General features: G+C 38.7%; 1 protein-coding gene across 2 annotated transcripts in view; it reads right to left on the bottom strand.

The window, feature by feature from the left end:
• Window positions 1–332: 332 nt before the first annotated feature.
• The window catches only part of EML3 (EMAP like 3), an 89809-nt gene continuing 70424 nt past the window's right edge, over window positions 333–19717 (bottom strand). For both annotated transcript variants that reach the window (XM_053719954.1, XM_053719955.1), the window contains exons 20-23: window positions 16063–16150; window positions 1915–2013; window positions 1548–1678; window positions 333–1423 (exon numbers count right to left, since the gene is read on the bottom strand). In XM_053719954.1, the coding sequence (XP_053575929.1) occupies window positions 1235–1423; window positions 1548–1678; window positions 1915–2013; window positions 16063–16150 (507 nt within the window). In that variant the 3' untranslated portion in view covers window positions 333–1234. The remainder of the gene's footprint in view (window positions 1424–1547; window positions 1679–1914; window positions 2014–16062; window positions 16151–19717) is intronic.

Here is a 19717-nt window from a genome sequence, read left to right as displayed (position 1 = left end):
TTCGCTAGCACGCAAACGGTTTACTTTCAACTTGTAATACGCGCAGTTTAGTTTACTTCCAATAGTGTTTATGCTCAAGCGAAAGTTATAAATAGTGTGCCACTTGTAATATAGACCCAAATGTTTTTTTATTATTATTGCAAATCATCTCGTGGCATGACCCCTACACAGAGTGGTTTAGTGGGCAACAGATTTTTCATTTCCCAGGAGAAGCACAAAAACTGTTGCAGAGATATCACCTATTAAAACCACTAGCAAAGGTCACTCAACACAGAGCAGTATTTCTTCAAGGTGTTAATAATCAATGCATACATATACATTAAGAAGCCATCTTATTTGTTCTTTTTCTCATAAACCTTTAATAAAAATTCATATAAATTTAAAAGAAATATTTTAAACAAAAATATATATATACACCTTGGGATTTAGGGAGAAGATTGTCAGAATGAGAAGACGTCACTTTGATAGAAGTATGAGAACACCAGGAGACGTTGGCTGTTTAGTAGTGGTGGTTTTGGCTCTGTGCTGAGTAGTGGCTCAGTATTAGAGAAGATGTCATCCTTTCTAGAGATGTGGCACTGTGTGACAGTACGTGGCTGTATGTTAGTAAATAGGAATCTACAGGAAGTATTGTTTGGTGTTTTAATACGGTTTGTGGTTTGTATGATAGGGTAAGTATGTTAGGAATAACTCTCTCAAGGTTTGCTCAGAGTTAGGGCACACAACCATTTAGGAGCTTTCTCAGTTAAGAGACTCTGGTCATAAATATGTGTCTTTTTGTTATTTGTTATGGCCAGGTATTAAGGAATCTAGTTTTATCAGTAGTTTTAACTCTGCTTTAGGGACATCACATTGTAAAAAGATATAGTTTTGTGTTAGGAGGTGTGGCTCATTGTTAAGATGTGTGGCTCATTGTTAAGATGTGTGGCTCATTGTTAAGATGTGTGGCTCACTGTTAGGAGGTGTGGCTCACTGTTAGGAGGTGTGGCTCACTGTTAGAAGGTGTGGCTCACTGTTAGGAGGTGTGGCTCACTGTTAGGAGGTGTGGCTCACTGTTAGAAGGTGTGGCTTGCTGTTAGTAGATGTAGCTCATTATTATGAAGCATGATTCACTCTTCACTTTATACCACGGAGTCTGGCCTTATATTATGGAATATAGCTGTGAACCAGAAGGCATAGGCAGTAAAAGGCTATTTTTAAGGCATTGAGTAGGATGTAGACATCGTATAATCTGTTAGGGGGCAGCTTCTAGAGATGAAGAAGAGGAGAGTGAATGGCTGCGTGGCGTACTGGTTCCTCTCACCACCCTCCACTGGAAGATGCTGGCATCTTTACCACCAAGTGAGATCAGGTGACTGTCATCATGGGTAAAACGCACATTCGTCACGTGACTTCCATGGCCCGAGTACACATGGCTGGGTGCCTGGTGGAAGATTACAAGTAAAGTGATTTCAAAGAACAACTATATTTTACAATGATTTTAGGATGTGAAGTTATTTATGATGTTATATCTATCGCACTAGGTCATCAGTCTGCCGTCTTGTTACCTTTGGTCTATTGCATGGATAGCGAAACAGATGGACTTTACAGAAATCATCTGCTACTGAGACCATAGTCATCCCACGGGAACGTGCAAGAGCGTTAATGTCTGTCCCATCAGACCCCTCAGGCCAGACTCCTGTGAAAGATAAACCCAGCATTAGACACATCCCTAGATTGAATGAAAACTGGTAAAAGTGACAGACAAAAAGACAAGGTGCCACGTGATATCTCACCAGAGGGCCAGACTTATAGCTATGAGACCGGACATGATGCACACAGGTAGAAATGTCCCATAAATGTGTTTGTTAGAAATGGACCAACATGAGCAAGAATGCAATAGTTACACACATATAGTATAAGGGAGACACTCACCAAACACGTGATAACCCAGCACACATGTGTACGTGGCCCATTCCCGATCTCTGCTTTCATATCTGTTCCGGAGGAGCTTACAGCCGCCAGCAATGTCCCCTGATATGTGACACCAATTGGAGGGTGACATAAGAGAAGACATAAATATATTAAATACGTGGCACTCCGACACAATATGGCAGTATTTACTGTATTGCTGTACAATAGAACCTAAGTAACGATAAACTGGTAGATTATACATTATTGTGTATAATTTTATCTAACAACTTATTTATTTGTGTATAGATAGGTGCGTAAGGACACAAATACATTCCTTTATACTTGCTAAATGTTTAAAGCAGAATGTGTTACCTTAAAAGGACACAAACTCCATATTTTCAAACCTGTTTACTTATCTTTGAATCGTTTGTTGATGAGCATACCTAGGTAGCTAGTGTGCACATGTCTGGATCACTATACGGCAGCCGTTCTGCAAGCATACTTTAAACAATGTTATACACTGTGTAAACACTGCTGCTATTTATTGCTTACAAGTATATAGCATTGTTAAAAGCATTATTGTAAAATTGCTACTATAAAGTGCTTCAGACACGCTACCTACCTAGGTATGCTCTTCAATAAAGACTACCATGAAAACAAAACACATTTTACAATAAAAAAGTTCCAGTTTACTTGAAGCATATGCTTTATTATAGGGGTTTTCAAACCTGTCCTAAGGCCTCCCTAACAGGCCAGATTTTCAGGATTACCTTGGGTTAGAGCAGGTAAATAACCATGTTTACTAATCAGATGATTATTTCACCTGTGCTCTATCTCAGATAGCCTGAAAATCTGACTTGTTAGGGGGTTCATGTCCCTATCATAGGCTCCAATGGGAGCCTTGTTCTTATACCATCAGAGATCGGATGAGAACTAGCGCAGCGGAGGGGGTAAGTCGCCAGCAATGTGCAGCAAATTTAACCTCTTAAGGACATATGACGGAATTTTTCCGTCATAAAACAATTGAGCAAGCTGAAAGCTGTGTCCTTAAAGGGTTAAATATGTATGTATATACACATACTAACACATAAATATATATGTATATACACACAGTAACACATAAATATATATGTATATACACATACTAACACATAAATATATATGTATATACACATAGTAACACATAAATATATATACATACTAACACATAAATATATATGTATATACACATACTAACACATAAATATATATGTATATACACATAGTAACACATAAATATATATACATACTAACACATAAATATATATGTATATACACATACTAACACATAAATATATATGTATATACACATAGTAACACATAAATATATATACATACTAACACATAAATATATATGTATATACACATACTAACACATAAATATATATGTATATACACACAGTAACACATAAATATATATGTATATACACATACTAACACATAAATATATATGTATATACACATACTAACACATAAATATATATGTATATACACATAATAACACATAAATATATATGTATATACACATACTAACACATAAATATATATGTATATACACATACTAACACATAAATATATATGTATATACACATAGTAACACATAAATATATATTTATATACACATAGTAACACATAAATATATATGTATATACACATAGTAACAGATAAATATATATGTATATACACATAGTAACACATAAATATATATATGTATATACACATAGTAACACATAACTATATATGTATATACACATAGTAACACATAACTATATATGTATATACACATACTAACACATAAATATATATGTATATACACATAGTAACACATAAATATATATGTATATACACATAGTAACACATAAATATATATGTATATACACACAGTAACACATAAATATATCTGTATATACACATAGTAACACATAAATATATATGTATATACACACATAACACATAAATATATATGTATATACACATAGTAACACATAAATATATATGTATATACACATAGTAACATAAATATATATGTATATACACATAGTAACACATAAATATATATGTATATACAAATAGTAACACATAAATATATATGTATATACACATAGTAACACATAAATATATATGTATATACACATAGTAACACATAAATATATATGTATATACACATAATAACACATAAATATATATCTATATACACATAGTAACACATAAATATATATGTATATACACATAGTAACACATAAATATATATGTATATACACATAGTAACACATAAATATATATGTATATACACATAATAACACATAAATATATATATGTATATACACATACTAACACATAAATATATATGTATATACACATAGTAACACATAAATATATATGTATATACACATACTAACACATAAATATATATGTATATACACATACTAACACATAAATATATATGTATATACACATAGTAACACATAAATATATATATGTATATACACATACTAACACATAAATATATATGTATATACACATAGTAACACATAAATATATATGTATATACACATAACACATAAATATATATGTATATACACATAACAACACATAAATATATATGTATATACACATAGTAACACATAAATATATATGTATATACACATAATAACACATAAATATATATGTATATACACATAGTAACACATAAATAAATATGTATATACACATAGTAACACATAAATATATATGTATATACACATAGTAACACATGAATATATATGTATATACACATAGTAACACATAAATATATATGTATATACACATAGTAACACATAAATAAATATGTATATACACATAGTAACACATAAATATATATGTATATACACATAGTAACACATAAATATATATGTATATACACATACTAACACATAAATATATATGTATATACACATAGTTACACATAAATATATATGTATATACACATACTAACACATAAATATATATGTATATACACATAATAACACATAAATATATATGTATATACACATAACACATAAATATATATGTATATACACATAGTAACACATAAATATATATGTATATACACATAGTAACACATAAATATATATGTATATACACATACTAACACATAACTATATATGTATATACACACAGTAACACATAAATATATATGTATATACACATAATAACACATAAATATATATGTATATACACATACTAACACATAAATATACATGTATATACACATAGTAACACATAAATATATATGTATATACACATAGTAACACATAAATATATATGTATATACACCTAGTAACACATAAATATATATGTATATACACATACTAACACATAAATATATATGTATATACACATAGTTACACATAAATATATATGTATATACACATACTAACACATAAATATATATGTATATACACATAATAACACATAAATATATATGTATATACACATAACACATAAATATATATGTATATACACATACTAACACATAACTATATATGTATATACACACAGTAACACATAAATATATATGTATATACACATAATAACACATAAATATATATGTATATACACATACTAACACATAAATATACATGTATATACACATAGTAACACATAAATATACATGTATATACACATAGTAACACATAAATATATATGTATATACACATAGTAACACATAAATATATATGTATATACACATAGTAACACATATACATATATATTTACAGGGAACACACAGTTCACATAGACCGCAATGTAAAAGCACTTTTCAAACACCCAACACCCGCCAATCTTTAACCCCTTATAACTGCCTAGTACAGTTACTTTATTAAAAATTAAAAATAATATTTTTAATTTTTTTAATAAAGATGAATACACTGAAATTTGGGGGACATTTAGAAAATGAACCAGAAGTCTGACATCTGGTTAATTTTCCGTGCGCTAATTGCTACCACAAGCCTGCGGTAGCAATAACCAGTCACTTGTATTGGCTGGTTATTAATAAGTAGCGCTCCACTTGTAATCTAGCCCACTGCAAATAAACATAAAAAGAAACAGACAGCTAGATTACGAGTTATGCGCGCTAAAGTTGTGTGTTTTAACCCTCTATAGCGCAGCCATTACAAGTTTTCAAACAGCTGGCTTGCGATATGGTGGTTTTAAGCTCCATACTGCACACAATTCAAGCGCTGTTTTGACGTGCTTATGCACGCTTTCCCTATAGACATTAATGGGGAGAGCGGGTCAGAAAAAAGAACTAACACCTGCGATCGCGGAATGAAAAGCTCCGTAACGCAGCCCCATTGATGTCTATAGGGGAAAAAAAACTAACGTTTAAACCTAACACCCTAACATAAACCAGGGAGTCTAAACACCCCTAATCTGCTGCCCCCGACATCGCCGCCACCTACATAATGTTATTAACCCCATATCAGCCGCTCCTGATATCGCCACCACCGAAATAAAGCTATTAACCCCTAATCTGCCACTCCCAATATCGCCGCCACTATACTTTATAGTTATTAACCCCTATTCCCCTGCACCCCAACATCGCCCACACTATAATAAATCTATTAACCCCTATTCTGCCGCTCCCCGACATCGCCGCCACTAAATAAAGTTATAAACCCCTAAACCTCTGGCCTACCACATCACTGCCACTAAATAAACTTATTAACCCCTAAACCGCCAGCCCCCCACATCGCAAAAAAACTAAATTAAACTATATTAAACCCTAACCCCCCTAACTTTAACATATTAAACTTACAATTATTAACTAAATAATTCCTATTTAAAACTAAATACTTACCTGTGAAATAAAACCTAAGCTAGCTACAATATAACTAATAGTTATATTGTAACTAGCTTAGGTTTTATTTTTATTTCACAGGTAAGTTTGTATTTATTTTAACTAGGTAGAGTAGTTAGTAATTAGTTATTAACTATTTACTAACTACCTTGTTAAAATAAATACAAAGTTACCTGTGAAATAAAACCTAAGCTGCCTTACACTAAAACCTAACATTACAAAAAATAAAAAACACTAAAATTACGCAAAATAAAAAACACTAAAATTACAAAAAATAAAAAAACTACCATTACAAAAAATAACAAACCAAATTGTCTAAAACAATAAAAACTATTTCTATTCAAATACCCTTTAAAAAAAAAAAAACACCCCAAAATAAAAAAGCCTAATCTAGAATAAACTACCAAGGGCCCTTAAAAGGGCCTTTTGTAGGGCATTGCCCAAAAGTTAACAGCTCTTTTGCTACAAAACAAACACCCCCTAACAGTACATAAACCCCCACACCCCAAACTAAAAATAAAATAAAACCTAATCTACCCATTCAGCATTCAGGAGGAGAGCTACTGAAATTCTATTGGCTGATTTGAACAGCCAATAGAATTTCAGAAGCTCTCATCCTATTGGTTGTTTTGAACAGCCAATAGTATTTTAGTAGCTCTCATCCGAAATCAAATCAGCCAATAGGAATGCAAGGGACACCATTTTGAATTGCGTACCTTGCATTGAAGATTCAGTTTACGGCGGTGACCGTATGAAGAGGATGCTCCGTGCCGGATGTCTTTAGGGTGGGCCCACTCCGCGCCGCCGGGATGAAGATAGATGCCGCCGGGATGAAGATAGAAGAGGCTGCCTGGATGAAGACTTCTCGCCGCCTGGATGAGGACTTCGATGCCAGGATGAAGATAGAAGAGGCCGCCTGGATGAAGACTTCTCGTCGCCTGGATGAGGACTTCGCCACCTGGATGAAGATAGAAGAGGCCGCCTGGATGAAGACTTCTCGCCGCCTGGATGAAGATCGTTCAAGCGGGACTTCAAAAACTGTAAGTGGATCTTCGGGGGTTATTGATAGGTTTTTTTACAGGGTTTTTGGGTGTTTTTTTTTTTTAGTTTAGGGTTTGGGCTATTCGTAAACTAGCTAAATGCCCTTTTAAGGGCAATGCAAAAGAGCTAAATGCCCTTTTAAGGTAAATGCCCATACAGATGCCCTATTCAGAGCAATGGGTAGCTTAGGTTTTTGTTAGAGTTAGATTTTTTATTTTGGGGGATTGGTTGGGTGGTGGGTTTTACAGTTGGGGGGGTCTTTGTATTTTTTTTACAGGTAAAAGAGCTGTTTAACTTAGGGCAATGCCCTACAAAAGGCCCTTGGTAGTTTATTGTAGGCTAGTTTTTTTTGTTTTTTTGGGGGGGGGATTTTTTATTTTTATAGGGCTATTAGATTAAGTGTAATTCTTTTTTATTTTTGATAATTTCGTTCGTTATTTTTCGTAATTTAGTATTTTTTATTTTTGTAATTAGATACTTTGTAATTTTTATGTGTTAGGATTTTTGTAATGTGTAATTTAGTTTATTTAATTGGTAGTTAGTTTAATTTTAGTTTAATAGTTATATTAGTTTAATTGTCAGTTTAAACTTAGTTTTTTTAATTTGACAGGTAAGTTTTAATTTAATTTAAGATAGGGAAATTGTCATTTTAATGTAAAGTTAGGGGGCGTTAGGTTTAGGGGTTACTAGCTTAAATTAGTTTATTGTGATGTGGGGGCTTTCGATTTCGGGGTTAATAGGTTTATTATAGTGGCGGCAGAATTAGGGGGGGTTAATAACTTTAGTATAGTGGGGGCGATGTGGGCGGACGGCAGATTAGGGGTTAATAATATTTAAATAGTGTTTGCGATGCAGGAGGGTGGCGGTTTAGGGGTTAAAAACTTTAGTATAGTGTTGGCGATGTCAGGAGCGGCAGATTAGGGGTTAATAACTTTAATTTAGTGTTTGCGATGCGGAAGGGCCTCGGTTTAGGGGTTAATAGGTAGTTTATGGGTGTTTAGTGCACTTTGTGACAGTTTAGTTATGAGTTTTATGTAACAGTTTTGTAGCATAAAACTCATAACTACTGCTTTTAGATTGCAAAATGGATCTTGTCGGTTCAGGCTGGAATGCAAGTTTTTTAGCCTCACCACAAAACTCGTAATGGCAGTGCTATGGAAGTCCCATGAAGAAACGTAATTTGCGGTAAAGCTATACCAACAAGACTTGTAATGACTGCGGTGCTGTTTTAACGCTAAAAATTACAATCTAGGTGAGAGCGTGTTAAAGACAGCAAACAACGTATTTTTTTCATTGCAAAATGAGCACTTCTCATTGTCAGTGAAGCCTTTGCCTGCAGTGAGATAAGGGAGTAGACATGCTGAGAACTTAGGTTGCATTCTGCCTATTCTAAGCATGGGCAACCTGACTTCCTGCTTTCACTGACTAGTAAACCAGCTCATGTTACTCTAGAAGATTTATGACTTCAAGCTAGATATGCCTTCCTGTAGAGACCCCAGCTCACTTGTGCAGCTGTAACGGAAAGTAATGGACTCTGCAGAAATTAAAATAAATAGAAATAAAAGGGAAAATCCTTTTAAATTGATGAATAATATATGTTGCAGTGATTTCTATTAAAGGGATATAAAACCCAAAACATTATTTTGTGATACAGACAGAACAGACAATTTTAATTCCAATTTACTTCTATTGTCAAATTAGCTTTGTTCCATTGTATTCTTTGTTGAAGAGATACCTAGGTAGGGGTCGGGAGGACTACATGACAGGAAATAGTGCTGCCATATAGTGATCTTGCAAATGGCTAACATTCTTGCAAAACTGCTGCCATATAGTGCTGCAGACACGTGCACGCTCCTGAGCTTTTTTTCAACAAAATACCAAGAGAACAAAGAAAGTTTGATAATAGAAGTAAATTAGAAAGTTTTTTTAAATTGCTGCTCTGAGCTAGATTACAAGTGGAGTGCTAAATTACTGCGCTCCCCGCAGTCAGAACAAGTTTCCCATAGGAGCCAATGGAAGCACTCTCTCATGAGCGCAATGCTTCCCAGCAATGTGTTGCGGCTAACTTTTAATACCAGCGCATTATTGGGCACTAGTATTACAAAGTGGAGCGCTAATATCGCTTTCATAAAAGTGATATATAGCACTCCACTTGTAATCTAGCCATCTACCTGAATCATGAAAGAAATTTTAGTGTTTCATGGCCCTTTAAGTATAAATCACTACTTAGTACTTTTTTATTACAACAATGAAACAGACTGTTTATATCCCTTTAAATCTAAGCTTTGATATAGAACTAACTGTGTGGAATTATATTTTAACGTCTGAAGGTCAATACAGTAGCAAGGTGCTCCACTCCCGGCATCATTTGCACACTTGGCAGCCACCTTTTCAGATATACATCTTATAATGAAATCATATAGAGAAGTGGGCTCTTGGTCCATTATAGACACAGGCAAAATATGTTAACAAACAAGCTCTGTATAAAAAGTATCTCAAACAGAGATTATGTTGTTCTTAAATCGTACCAAATCAAATTAGCTATCTCAATCTGCAAACTTCTAGATTTTAACTTGATGTTTGTATTAAATATAATGTCCATGGCTCTCTCAAGTGTTAATAAATACACTTTTAGAAGTCATAAGGTGGAAGATCCTTCTCCCACATAACAGCAAAGACATGGAACACCCTCCCGCTGCACCTCAGACAATCCACCTCCCTTACAAAGTTCAGAAAGGACCTCAAAACCTGGCTCTTCGACTGAACGCCCATCCCCTCCCCCCTCCCCTCCTATCTGCTTTCCCTTAGCGCCTTGAGACCCTCACGGATGATTAGTTCGCGCTCTATAAGTACCCAATAGATAGATAGATAGATAGATAGATAGATAGATAGATATGCATCAACTGGGTTGATTTATTTTAAATGCTGTGTAGATTGCCTGTCTGGTCTGTTTAGTACATCACACGTCTTCTAATCAGAATTCCCTAAACCAATAAATACTTCACATTAACATAACTTCCAAATTCAATATAAAATTAAGCCTAACTGAAAACATCTACGCATCCTCACAAAATTAAGATCTATCTGCATATGCTTAAAGCTATAACGGTTAGTACAGAAGATTTAGATTGTCCTGAATTGGGATGTCGGAGCCTCCCCTTACCTCTATTTGTAATTTTTTTTTATGAAAGAATAGTTAAATGATCAAATCCCTAAATATTCCTGAATCACTTGGACACCCCTGAAAACACAAACTCTTTACTAAAATAATATGAACTCCCCTGCACTAGCCAGACTCCACCCCTGAATAACCAAGGTCACACCCCTTTAAGTTAGTCCCAGATTAATTTACCCAGTTGTTGGCATGAATGATAACACAACACACATTTTGTTGCTCTAGCTTACACACTATTATAGAATAGTTTGTAAACGTCTCTTGTAAAGGGTAATACTCAGTGGGTACTGAAATAAATACATTCAGTAATACTATGGGGCCTAGTTATCAAGCCGTCAACCTCAAATACGCTGGAATTCCGCAGCGTATTTGTGGCGAGGCTGATTCGCCTTAGTTATCAAAGGCTAGAGACCGGCAAAAGTAGAATTTTGTGACGTAAGCTTCGATCCGCCGGACTCAGTCCGACACAGATCGATTCTTACGTCACTCCAGATGTTCCGCAAACAAGTTCGGCACAATCTGACTACTTTTGCTAGTTATCAAAAAACTAGCAGGTACACTCGGCACTTTTCCAGCCCAGCATATCTGGTTTTCAATCCGCCGCCGGATCCCATAGGAATCAATGGGAGTCTGACCATAACGAAAGTACAAGTTCGCTGCTGCCAGACATCCCATTGATTACTATGGGAGATGTCTGCACATAACACCCTAACATGTACCCCGAGTCTAAACACCCCTAATCTGTCCCCCCTACACCGCCGCAACTAAATAAAGTTATTACCCCCTAAACCGCCGCTCCCGGAGCCCACCGCAAGCTATAATAAATATGTTAACCCCTAAACTGCCGCTCCCGGAGCCCACCGCAAGCTACTCTATACATATTAACCCCTAAACCGCCGCTCCCGGAGCCCACCGCAAGCTACTCTATACATATTAACCCCTAAACCGCCTCTCCCGGAGCCCACCACAAGCTACTCTATACATATTAACCCCTAAACCGCCTCTCCCGGAGCCCACCGCAAGCTACTCTATACATATTAACCCCTAAACCGCCGCTCCTTGACCCGCCGCAACTATAATATATGTATTAACCCCTAACCCGCCGCTCCCAGACCCCGACGCCACCTACATGATACCTATTAACCCCTATCCTGCCCCCCCTATACCGCCGCCCTCTATAATAAAGTTATTAACCCCTATCCTGCTGATCCCGCACCTAGCCGCAACTAAATAAATAGTTTAACCCCTAAACCGCCGCTCCCGGACCCTGCCGCAACCTATATTAAATTTATTAACCCCTAATCTGCCCCCCCTACACCATCGCCACCTATAATACATTTATTAACCCCTAAACTGCCCCCCACTACACCGCCGCCACTGTAATAAATTTATTAACCCCTAAACCTAAGTCTAACACTAACCCTAACACCCCCCTAACTTAAATATTAATTAAATACATCTAAATAATATTTCTCTTATTAACTAAATTAATCCTATTTAAAACTAAATAATTACATTTAAAATAAACCCTAATATAGCTACAATATAAATAATAATTATATTGTAGCTATCTTAGGATTTATTTTTATTTTATAGGTAAATTTCAATTTATTTTAACTAGGTACAATAGCTATTAAATAGTTATTAACTATTTAATAGCTACCTAGCTAAAATAAAGAGAAATGTACCTGCAAAATAAAAACTAACCTAAGTTACAATTACATCTAACACTACACTATACTTTAATAAATTATTCCTATTTAAAAATAATACTTACCTGTAAAATAAACCCTAAGATAGCTACAATATAATTAATAATTACATTGTAGCTATTTTAGGATTTATATTTATTTTACAGGTAACTTTGTATTTATTTTAGCTAGTTAGAATAGTTATTAAATAGTTATTAACTATTTAATAACTACCTAGCTAAAAGAAATACAAAATTACCTGTAAAATAAATCCTAACCTAAGTTACAATTAAACCTAACACTACACTATCATTAAATAAATTAAATAAATTAACTACAAATAACTACAATTAAATACAATTACATAAACTAACTAAAGTACAAAAAATAAAAAAAGCTAAGTTACAAAAAATAAAAAAATAGGTTACAAACATTTAAAAAATATTACAACAATTTTAAGCTAATTACACCTCATCTAAGCCCCCTAATAAAATAACAAAGCCCCCCAAAATAAAAAAATTCCCTACCCTATTCTACATTAAAAAAGTTCAAAGCTCTTTTACCTTACCAGCCCTTAAAAGAGCCTTTTGTGGGGCATGCCCCAAAGAAAACTGCTCTTTTGCCTGTAAAAGAAAAATACAACCCCCCCCAACATTAAAACCCACCACCCACATACCCCTAATCTAACCCAAACCCCCCTTAAAATAACCTAACACTAATCCCCTGAAGATCATCCTACCTTGAGTCGTCTTCACTCAGCCGAGCGAGCCACCGATGGAACTGAAGAGGAGATCCGGAGCGGCAGAAGTGATCCTCCAAGGGGCGCTGAAGAAATCTTCCATCCGATGAAGTGATCCTCCAGTCGGCGCTGAAGAAGTCTTCCATCCAGGCGATGTCATCTTCCAAGCGGCACTGAAGAAGTCTTCTATCCGGGCGATGTCATCTTCTAAGCTGGGTCTTCAATCTTCAATCTTCATCCCGTCGACGCGGAACATCCTTCTTTCCCGACGGACTACCGACGAATGAAGGCTCCTTTAAGGGACGTCATCCAAGATGGCGTCCCTTCAATTCCGATTGGCTGATAGGATTCTATCAGCCAATCGGAATTAAGGTAGGAAAAATCTGATTGGCTGATTGAATCAGCCAATCAGATTGAAGTTCAATCCGATTGGCTGATCCAATCAGCCAATCAGATTGAACTCGCATTCTATTGGCTGATCCAATCAGCCAATAGAATGTGAGCTCAATCTGATTGGCTGATTCAATCAGCCAATCAGATTTTTCCTACCTTAATTCCGATTGGCTGATAGAATCCTATCAGCCAATCGGAATTGAAGGGACGCCATCTTGGATGACGTCCCTTAAAGGAGCCTTCATTTGTTGGTAGTCCGTCTGGAAAGAAGGATGTTCCGCGTCGGCGGGATGAAGATTGAAGATCCCGCTTGAAAGATGACATCGCCCGGATAGAAGACTTCTTCAGCGCCTCTTGGAAGATGACATCGCCCAGATGGAAGACTTCTTCAGCGCCGACTGGAGGATCACTTCATCGGATGAAAGATTTCTTCAGCGCCCCTTGGAGGATCACTTCTGCCGCTCCGGATCTCCTCTTCAGTTCCATCGGTGGCTCGCTCGGCTGAGTGAAGACGACTCAAGGTAGGATGATCTTCAGGGGATTAGTGTTAGGTTATTTTAAGGGGGGTTTGGGTTAGATTAGGGGTATGTGGGTGGTGGGTTTTAATGTTGGGGGGGTTGTATTTTTCTTTTAAAGGCAAAAGAGCAGTTTTCTTTGGGGCATGCCCCACAAAAGGCCCTTTTAAGGGCTGGTAAGGTAAAAGAGCTTTGAACTTTTTTAATGTAGAATAGGGTAGGGAATTTTTTTATTTTGGGGGGCTTTGTTATTTTATTAGGGGGCTTAGATTAGGTGTAATTAGCTTAAAATTGTTGTAATATTTTTTAAATGTTTGTAACCTATTTTTTTATTTTTTGTACTTTAGTTAGTTTATGTAATTGTATTTAATTGTAGTTATTTGTAGTTAATTTATTTAATTTATTTAATGATAGTGTAGTGTTAGGTTAAATTGTAACTTAGGTTAGGATTTATTTTACAGGTAATTTTGTATTTCTTTTAGCTAGGTAGTTATTAAATAGTTAATAACTATTTAATAACTATTCTAACTAGCTAAAATAAATACAAAGTTACCTGTAAAATAAATATAAATCCTAAAATAGCTACAATGTAATTATTAATTATATTGTAGATATCTTAGGGTTTATTTTTCAGGTATTTAGTTTTAAATAGGAATAATTTATTTAAGTATAGTGTAGTGTTAGGTGTAATTGTAACTTAGGTTAGTTTTTATTTTACAGGTAAATTTCTCTTTATTTTAGCTAGGTAGCTATTAAATAGTTAATAACTATTTAATAGCTATTGTACCTAGTTAAAATAAATTGAAAGTTACCTGTAAAATAAAAATAAATCCTAAGATCGCTACAATATAATTATTATTTATATTGTAGCTATATTAGGGTTTATTTTAAAGGTAAGTATTTAGTTTTAAATAGGATTAATTTAGTTAATAAGAGAAATATTATTTAGATGTATTTAATTAATATTTAAGTTAGGGGGGTGTTAGGGTTAGTGTTAGACTTAGGGGATAATAAATTTATTACAGTGGCGGTGTAGTGGGGGGCAGGATAGGGGTTAATAAATGTATTATAGGTGGCGACGGTGTAGGGGGGGCAGATTAGGGGTTAATAAATTTAATATAGGTTGCGGCAGGGTCTGGGAGCAGCGGTTTATGGGTTAAACTATTTATCTAGTTGCGGCGAGGTGCGGGATCAGCAGGATAGGGGTTAATAACTTTATTATAGAGGGCGGCGGTATAGGGGGGGCAGGATAGGGGTTACTAGGTATAATGTAGGTTGCGGCGGTGTCCGGGATCGGCGGTTTAGGGGTTAATACATTTATAAGAGTTGCGGCGGGGTCTAGGAGCGGCGGTTTAGGGGTTAGTAACTTTATTGAGTTGCGGGGGGCTCCGGGGGTGCCGGTATAGTGGGTAGAACAGTGTAGTTAGTGTGGGTGCTTAGTGACAGGCTAGCAATAAAGCTGTCAAAAAGCAGAAGAGCAGCGAAATCGGATGAGTGATAACTCTCACAGTCCGCTGCTCATCGCCCCGTACTTGGTGCGCAGCTTTTTGACAGATTTATTGATAACGTAGGCGAATTTTTTCAGGTCCGCGGCGGCGATGGTAGGCGAGCTTAGGCGGGCGTATTGGGCCAGCGAAGGCAGGAAAGTTGACACGTTGATAACTACCCCCCTATATTTTAATATTCATCTGCAGCAAAGTTGGGTGATACCTTGATTAGTACTCACTAATACTCACAGTACAGTATTTCATAGTCTCCAGAGTTTGACATAATGTATTTTCCATCCCTTGACCAGTCAAAGTGTGTGATGAAGCTGGAGTGGCCCTAAGATGCAGAGAAAGAGTAAAAAGGCAGAAGTGAGTAAAGAAAAGAGAGAATAAATAAAGAGAACAAGGAGGAAGGAAATGACTGAGGAGAGGTTAATAGAGAAGTAGCACAGAAACATAGTGCCTAAGGTCCACAAACTGGCCAAGATTGTGTCAAATCTATGCAGGTGACGTGAAGCAACAATATTACTAACTTTGTAGAATCAAAAAGAGAGAAGGGGAAGAGGAATTAGAAAGGAGAGGGAGAAACAGAAAATGTGTGAAAAATGGGTGGTGAGAGAGGAACTGGGGCAAGAGGGTGGAGGAGAGAGGAAAGGGAGCGGTAGAGAAGATGAGTGAGAAAAGGGTAGGGAGAGTGAGAGAGGAGGGGGAGAAAGAGTGATTGAGCAATGAGGAGAGAGAGAGAGATGTGAGAGAGGAATAGGAAAACAGAGAAGAAGGGCTAGAGAGGATGAATAAGAGAGGAAGGAGAAGATGAATGAGTGTGGAACGGGAAGAGAGAAAGGAAGAGGGAGAGAAGGTAATAGAGGAAGGGGGAAAGAGAGGACAAGTGAGTTAGGAAAAGTAAGGAAGAGATGAAGGTGAAAGTGAGAAAATGAATAAGAGAGGAAGGAGGAAGAGAAAGAGTGACTGAGAGAGGAAAGGGGAAGAGAAAGAGTGACAGAGAGGAAGAGGGAGAGACAGGGTGAGTGAGAGAGGAAGGGGGAAAGACAGGGTGACGGATACCGGCTACCCCGACTGGGTAGCTCTACCAAAGGGTCCTGCTTCCTCCCTGGAGCCTGCAGCTGTATAGCTGGAAAGTGATTATAGCCAGAGCCCACCCAAATACCCAGACAAGACCAGTATTCAGGTGAAACAAGAACTGACTTTATTTATACACACAGAAAGGGTCTTATCTGACTCCCAGATCTCCCACCATTCCCGCCCTTCCAGACAGTCCAGTGCCTCCATAGGACCCACAGTACTCAGGTTGCGGTTTCGAGGTGATCCCGGGGGAGCGGCAGCACTTCCATTGGAAGACCGGAGTTACAGCCTGGTAAAGATATGGAGGTGGGGGTGTCCAAAACTCCCGGTTCCCAAGGGAGCTTCCTTCCAGTGATCCCCCAACTGTGGTCCTCCCTAGGGGCTACCAATACCCAAAAGAGCGGAGCTCTGGGTCAAAGGACCTCTGGAGCGACCAGGGGTAAAGTTAGCGGATGTCCGGCGTGATGCGGCTGACCGGCAGTTCCAGTAGCCCGGCCAGCCGGAGGGGAGTTAGGCGGGTGTCCGGGGTGATGCGGCCGACCGGGTTTTCCCTGTCAGGGATTAGCTCTTTTGGGAGGAGGTACAAACAATAAAGTAGCAATATTAAGAGCCATTGTAAAAGGGAGTGAGCTGGGCAGTAGGGGTGTGTGGGGTAGCCTTGGCAATCTGGTATTCGTGGCAGTGCTCCCCCCTTCTAGTCCGGCAGACCCAGCTAGACCCCAACGGGTCGGCTTGTGGCTGTCCGGTGGTGGCCTTCCATTTGTAGGTTGCCGGGAGAGGTCATCCCACCGCTTACAATATCTCCCACTAGAAAACACCAAAACACATAAACCATACAGTACTTTACCCCCTCCCTGGTTTCGTGGGATCACTGTCGCTCCCTGCTGGTATTCATCCCCTGCACCCTGGGGCACAGGAATATCCACATAAGGCCTAGTCTCATCACTCCCCAAAACAGGGTTCCAGCTTGTGCCCCAGAACAGGTGTCCACTTACAAGCATTACTAACAGAGTGGACTCCTGACTTTTCCATGAAAGGCATTGGCTGCTGGAGAGAAGGCAGGGTAGCTGGGGCTGCTGTAGCCCAAGGTTGGGGGCCGAGCCAGACTGCTCTGCATTTCTGGGGTATACAGGTGGGGGCTGTTGTCTCACTCCCCCCACTGGAAAATCCTCCTGGATGGTGAGAGGGCAATGATTAACACCCACCTGCCCGGTTGCCAACTCCACTGCTGGGTGAACACAGGGGACCACCTCAGCCTCTTCCAGGACCACAGGGATAAACTCCGGCCCTGCAGTATCCACCGCTCCTCCAGGATAATCCAGTGGTGGTGGGCAGTGATCAATCTCCTTTTAAGGGCTCAGCTCCGGCCCTTCTGCTGTGGGGATGTCAGGGGCACCCTTGGTTGCCTCCCCAGCCACCGGAACCCTAATTCTGCCCCAGGGTCCTCCACCTCCCAGAGTCTCTGGGATTTCGGGGAAACGGGGCAACTCAGCCTCCAGGGCAAAAGCCCTTCACACATTCCCGGGGAACCCGCCTCCCAAAAGAGAAAATTATTTCAAGTTCCAGGGTCCATAGTCAGTGGGGAGGAGGCTGGCCTGCGTTCCTCTCCGAAAATAACAGCGGCTTCTGTAACATCTCCCCCACTGGTATGGCTTTGAGTTAGCTGGATGGCCCAGCCCCAAACTCCCTTCCACTTTGGTTGTTGGCCACTGCCGCCTGGGGGTGAGGATGCTGACCCTTTTTTCCTGGATCACACCAAGCCTCTGGGGAGAGAGACCAGCTGTCTCCTCTCCCAGGAAGGGGTTCTGTTGCTGGGGAGGGAGGTCGGCTACCTCCGCTCCCTGGGGATGGCTCTGCCGCTGGGGAGAGAGACCGGCTGTCTCCTCTCCCTGGAACTGCCTCTTCCGCTTGGGGGATGAGATGATTTCTTCATCCCTTGAATCCTCATCCAGCTGCCGGGTAGATGCATCCCTTCATCCCATCTCGACCTGTGCAGAACTAGGTTTGCCGAGATGTTCCAGTATTTGCTGCCTACGCCATAGGAGTTCTTCTTCTGTAGCTGCGTAGAACCCCTCCTCTCCCTTGTTTTCCGGGGCTGCTGCAGGTGCTGGGCTAAGGCCAGTGGTGCTCTGCCCTGTTGCCATCTCTTCGGCTGGAGGCTCCATCTCTTCGGCTGGAGGCTCCCTGTCTGTCCCTCCTCAGATAAAGTCAATTAAATCCACAATCTCTGAGTCCTGGGTCTGGGGAGAGAGGATGACTACCTCCTCTCCCTGGGACTCCAGAGATGTCACAGATGTAGGGCAGATGTCAGCAGCTATCTGCCCTGTTGCCAGTGCTTCTGCTGGGGTGGCTCCCTTGTCCAAGACCATAAGCTCTTGGTAGCTCATTCCCGGTCGCCACTCGTCTGAGGAAAAGTCCAATACATTCTGATTGCTGTACCATAGCTCCCTGCAGACTCTGTGGCAGGCTGCTGAATGAGATCTAGCAGCCTTTTGTATGCATTTTCCAGCACCTATTCGTGGGCAGCTAGGTAATCCAGATTGTCTTGCAGCCAGGGTACCCCCAAGAGATTTAACAGTCTCTCTCGGTACCCACTAATGTCCGTCAATCTTCACTCCGCTTCACTTCCCAAGTCTGGGTCCTCTGCCAGCTTTATAAATAGTAATCCAGGGCCACCAAAGCAAAAGCCCTCTGTAGGATCATCCGTCTCCATATCTGGACATACCTGGGCCGCATACCACCGTAGTGCCCATTACCCTTCTTCTACCTCCATCTCTGTCTGGACCAGTCCATATTATTCATATAGCCATTCCCCCCCCCC

This window comes from Bombina bombina, chromosome 7, assembly GCF_027579735.1.
Source record: "Bombina bombina isolate aBomBom1 chromosome 7, aBomBom1.pri, whole genome shotgun sequence".
Classification (NCBI taxonomy): domain Eukaryota; kingdom Metazoa; phylum Chordata; class Amphibia; order Anura; family Bombinatoridae; genus Bombina; species Bombina bombina.
This window is presented reverse-complemented; position numbering and strand designations above follow the sequence as displayed.